Raw genomic sequence first — 4,929 nt, 5'->3', positions numbered from 1 at the left:
TGTGGTCTGAGAGAATGCAAGATATAACTTCAATGTTTCTGAATTTAGACAGTTTTGCTTTGTGTCCTAAAATGTGGTCTATTTTAGAAAATGTTCCATGTGCTACTGAGAAAAACGTGTATTCTGATGCTGCTGGGTGAAATGTTCGATAGATGTCTGTAAAATCTAGTTGATCAATGCAGCTGTTTAAATCTGCGGTTTCTCTGTTGAGTTTTTGCCAAGTTGATCTATCTAGTGGGGAGAGTGGTGTGTTAAAATCTCCAACAATTAATGTCTTTAGATCTATGTGGGATTTGAGGGAAAGTAGTGTTTCTTGGATAAATTTGAGTGCTCCATTGTTTGGCGAATAGATATTTAGAATTGTATTCTCCTGAAGGAGAGATCCGTTAATTAGTATGTAGCGACCTTCTTTATCTCTTCTCACGAATTTTAACTTGAAATCAAATTCATCTGACATTAGGATTGCAACTCCCTTCTGTTTATGGGGACCGTTTGCATGGTAGATATTGCTCCAGCCTTTAACATTGAAAATGTGTTTGTTTTTATGGGCAGGAGATGTGACTCCTGAAGGCAGCAGATAGAAGGATCTTGTTTTTTCATCCAATTAGACAGTCTGTGTCGCTTAATTGTAGAGTTAAGTCCGTTAATGCTGAGATAGGACTGAGAGGTAATTGGGATTTCCTGCCATGTTATCCACCTTCTTGGGGGCTGCAAAAACTGTGTCGCATCTGTGGCGGCTGCTGGTAAGAGCTCAGACCTCTCTATTTGCCTTGATTTTCCTTAGCTGGCCTAACTCTCTGTCCTGTGATGGCACACTTGGTGTGATTCTCTGGCTTAGGACTGTTCACTGGAATTCTAAAACTGCTTTCTATGGGAGAGCTTGTTTAGCCTCCAGCTTCTCCTCTGCCATCTTCCCCGCCACCTCCTTGGCTTAACTTGTTCAATAGTAGCATTTTCTCTTTATACCTATATAATTTTCAAGTAACAAATTTTGAGAATTTTTAGTTTTCAGTTTTTCGTATCTCCTTTCTATCCCTCCCTTTCTCTCATCCTATCCTTTTCTTCTCTCAAGATCATCTATAAACTTACATAATTTTTAAGTGTTTCATTTTTTAAATTTAAATTTTTGTTTTTTCCATTTTTTCTTGTTTTTTTTTTTTTTAATTGTGAGAATGCATACAGAGGAGTTAAAATTACATGGGCAAGGTAACGAATAACTTTCTTATCAAGAATTGTTGCCTCCTCTTTGTTTCCCCTTCTATCCCTTGCCATACTCCACCATCCTCCTACCCGAACTTCCCCCCACCACCCACCAAAGTTGTAAAGTTCTTTTGTTGACATAATGACTGGTACATCTCTTTGTTGCAATGGGTCCACCTGTATCCCTAGTTAAATGATTTTTTTCCCCTTCCCCTCCACAAATCATACCAAATACAGTGAAAGCACAGGTTATACCATAGGGAAGGGACATACAAAGAAACATAGAAATCATCTTATAAATATGATAGAAACAATTGCATGAAAGGAAAAAAAAAACTTTTGAATACTTATCTTGGGGTTCATTCCCCTAACGTTAATTTATCTGATCTTTTCTGCTTGACTCAGACATATACTAGTTGTTGCAAATAAGGGAGACCATGGGACCTATTTTACCTTGGGCCTGGCTTACTTCACTTAATATAATTTTTTCCAAGTCTTTCCCTTTCTGAACAAATGGGGCAATGTCCTTCTTTCTGATGGAGGCATAGAATTCCATTGTGTATATATACCACATTTTCTTTATCCATTTATCTACTGAGGGACATCTCGGTTGGTTCCCTATTTTAGCTATGGTAAATAATGCTGCAATAAACATAGTCGTGCTGGTAGCTATAGTGTAGTCTTGGAGTTTTACTGTGGTCTTGTGTTTTTCGTGTCTCCTTTCTATCCCTCCCTTCTTCTCATCCTATCCTTTTCTTCTCTCAATATCATCTATAAACTTACATAATTTTTAAGTATTTATCTTTTTTTTTCATGGCACTAACATTTAATGAGAAGACAAATTTTAGAGTAGTAAAATTGAAGGTGCATGCATCATTGTTGTAGATTTGAAACCATGCATATCCTTCCTCATAAAATGTCTCAAATGCCGTTAAAAACACCACACGCAAAACCAAGCAATTATAAGTCCTTCGAAGCATGTAACTGTGATTAGCTGCTATTCTCAGCAATATAAAAATACTTCCACCACAATTTCATTCCAGTCTGTAAAGTAATTCAAAACAAACAAGTTGGAGACATTGCTCAAATGGCAAAAGCAACAAATACAGATGCTTTGTATCAAGGAAATGAATCCACTGAAGAAATGAACCCATCTGAGGAGCGGTCCTCTGGGGCCTGGCACTAGGCTTCTGGTGGAACGCTGAGGCCCCCTTCTGGGAAGAGACGTATACTGCAGCTGGGGTAGCTCTGCCAAACGTCAGGACACTTCTTGCACCCAGTAACACTGAAAGTTTTGTTGTGGATATTCTTTCCTGTGCAGTTTCAAATTTTAGGTATTAAATTTAACAGTTATAACCTGTATTTTCAAATGAGGAACAGCTGATTTCGGATTAAATGTATCATGCTACTTAATTTTGCAACTGGCATTCACACCAGTGGGCATTCTTCTTCACCTTGTTCCTTTTTAATTTCGCTGTAACTTTTTGCTTTGACAGTGTCTTGTTGAACTCCCTCTGCCTTCCAAGTGATGGGGTTACAGATGTGTATTACTATGACCAAATGTTGTTGGAACTCTTCACTCTCCAGTATATAACTACATTTTTTTCATCCATCCTTGTGAGAATATAATCTTGCTGAGGCAGAAGACCCTGTTTTGGTTCAGGGAACCAAAGAACTGTCTTATTTATGTTATTGTCCTTTAATGCTTTGCCCCTTAAAAACAGAAATATCTTAAGATTCTATTATAGCAACATGGTACAATTTTTAAATGACCCTTAGGCACTTGTTTAAAAACATTTTTTCTATGTATTTAATAAAAATCAATAGATTTCACAATCACATGTATACAGTGTATACAAATAATATACAATGTAGAAAAAAGCCAGACTTGCCCAGCACTGGTGGCTAACACCTGTAATCCTAGTGACTAAAAAATGCTGAGATCTGAGGGTCACAGTTTGAAGCCAGGCTGGGGGGAAAAGTCCGTGAGACTCATCTGCAATTAACCAACATAAAGCTAGGACTGGAGGTGTGACTCAAGTTTGAGCAAAAAAGCCAGAGAGTAACAACATGTTGAGTTCAAGCCCTAAAGCCAACACACACACAAACACACTCACACTCACGCAGCCAATACACTGGGAGACCACAACAGCTATAAAGAATGAAAATCCAACTCCACCTCCAAAAAGCCAGTTGTAAAGGACACACGTGACCATGGCTTTCTATTCCAAATGAGTGCAGGTGATGGGGTGTGGATGGACACTGAAATCCCAGCCTGCACTCAGCTGGAATGGATTGAAGCTGTGGCTTAAAGACATGTACTGTTTGCTAATTCCTAAAATCTCAAACTTTAGTTTTTCCCCCCCTTCATAAAAATGTTCTTTCAGCTGTGGAGAAGCTAATAGTTGTTTACAATTGTCAGCCTTTTAAGAAGCACTAATTTGTTCCCTTAAGAGTGCAAATGTTATTCTCCATCTTCCCGGAGAATAACAAACAACACATAATATATGCTCCCTCCATGCCAGCAGCTTTTCAGGCTGGGGATTCCATCCAGGTCACCATGGGGCTTTCGTCTTTCATTACAAGTTCAGGATTTCTGAAATTCCTTCTTCCGAACTTTTGATTTTGGTGCATAAGGATTTTCTTGCTTGTAGGAGGCCTTTAACAGTTCCACAGCTTCCTCAGCCCGATATCCAGGGATGCACTGAAATGGTTTTCCCGTATTTGGTAAGTCAGAAGAGGCAACATTTAGAACGGAGCCACAGCCACCAAATCATTCATTCTGACAGCCGTAGACGACCAGCGGGATTTTCATCAGGCCGAGAGCAGCTGCAGACATAATGCAGGGTTCCACAGTGACATACAACACGGTACGTTCAAACACAGCAGAAGGACTCTGGCCATTTCGTTGACACCAATCTAGGACTTGATCAATGGCCACCATTTCTGCATGTCGAGTAGCATTTTTGGTTTGATTCACTTCATTTCTTCCCTTCCCCACGATTTCATTGTTGTAGACCATAAGACAGCCAACAGGGACTTCGGTATTTTCAAGGGCGTCTTTGGCCATGCGCATCACTTCCTCCATCCACCGTGCCTTCTCCAGGGCCAAAGACACGGCGGTCGAGACGCCCGGGGCTGGCATGGACGCGGCCAACGCCTCTGCCTCCATCCAGCCGGGTTAACGCACAGCTCTGACTCGCAGGCCTTCCGGGCCGGGAACCAAGTATTTATCTTTTTAAATTTAAATTTTTGTTTTTCTATATTTTCTGGTTTTTTTTTTCTTAATGTCTCTCCTATCATTCTGTCCAATCCATTTCCCTCTCTGAGATTAGGCCTTGGTTAAATTCACTCTCATCTTACCTCGCCACCACCCTATAATTCTATTTTTCCCCACATTTCTCCCTACATCTAATAATTTCTGGTTTGCCAATTTTTTTCTTTGCTATTCTTATCCCATTAATCCATAGTTGTTTGATGTTGAATAGATTGTATCTGTTGAACTAGATTGCGTCTATAGCCTTTTGACTGTGCAACTACCAAACTTTGGTTGATGCTTGCCTTAAAATTATGTTCTAGCACAAAATTAGTGTTACTTTCATACCAAATGAGCAGAAAAAGCCAGAAAAACAGAAGAAAAATGGCAAGTCCAGGTATCTGGACTCCCACTCATGATAAACAGTTGACAGAATAGTTAGTGAATAATCCAGAGGACAGTTCCCAAAAATC

General features: G+C 39.6%; 1 protein-coding gene across 1 annotated transcript; it reads right to left on the bottom strand.

The window, feature by feature from the left end:
• Positions 1-3,973: 3,973 nt before the first annotated feature.
• Positions 3,974-4,372, bottom strand: LOC122096684 (tRNA-specific adenosine deaminase 2-like). The gene has a single exon (XM_042667278.1). It carries the CDS (start codon positions 4,370-4,372, stop codon positions 3,974-3,976), a length of 399 nt encoding a protein of 132 aa, XP_042523212.1.
• Positions 4,373-4,929: the final 557 nt, after the last annotated feature.

The sequence above is a fragment of the Dipodomys spectabilis genome, unplaced genomic scaffold (genome assembly GCF_019054845.1).
Source record: "Dipodomys spectabilis isolate Male_0828 unplaced genomic scaffold, ASM1905484v1 ptg000386l, whole genome shotgun sequence".
Lineage (NCBI taxonomy): Eukaryota > Metazoa > Chordata > Mammalia > Rodentia > Heteromyidae > Dipodomys > Dipodomys spectabilis.
This window is presented reverse-complemented; position numbering and strand designations above follow the sequence as displayed.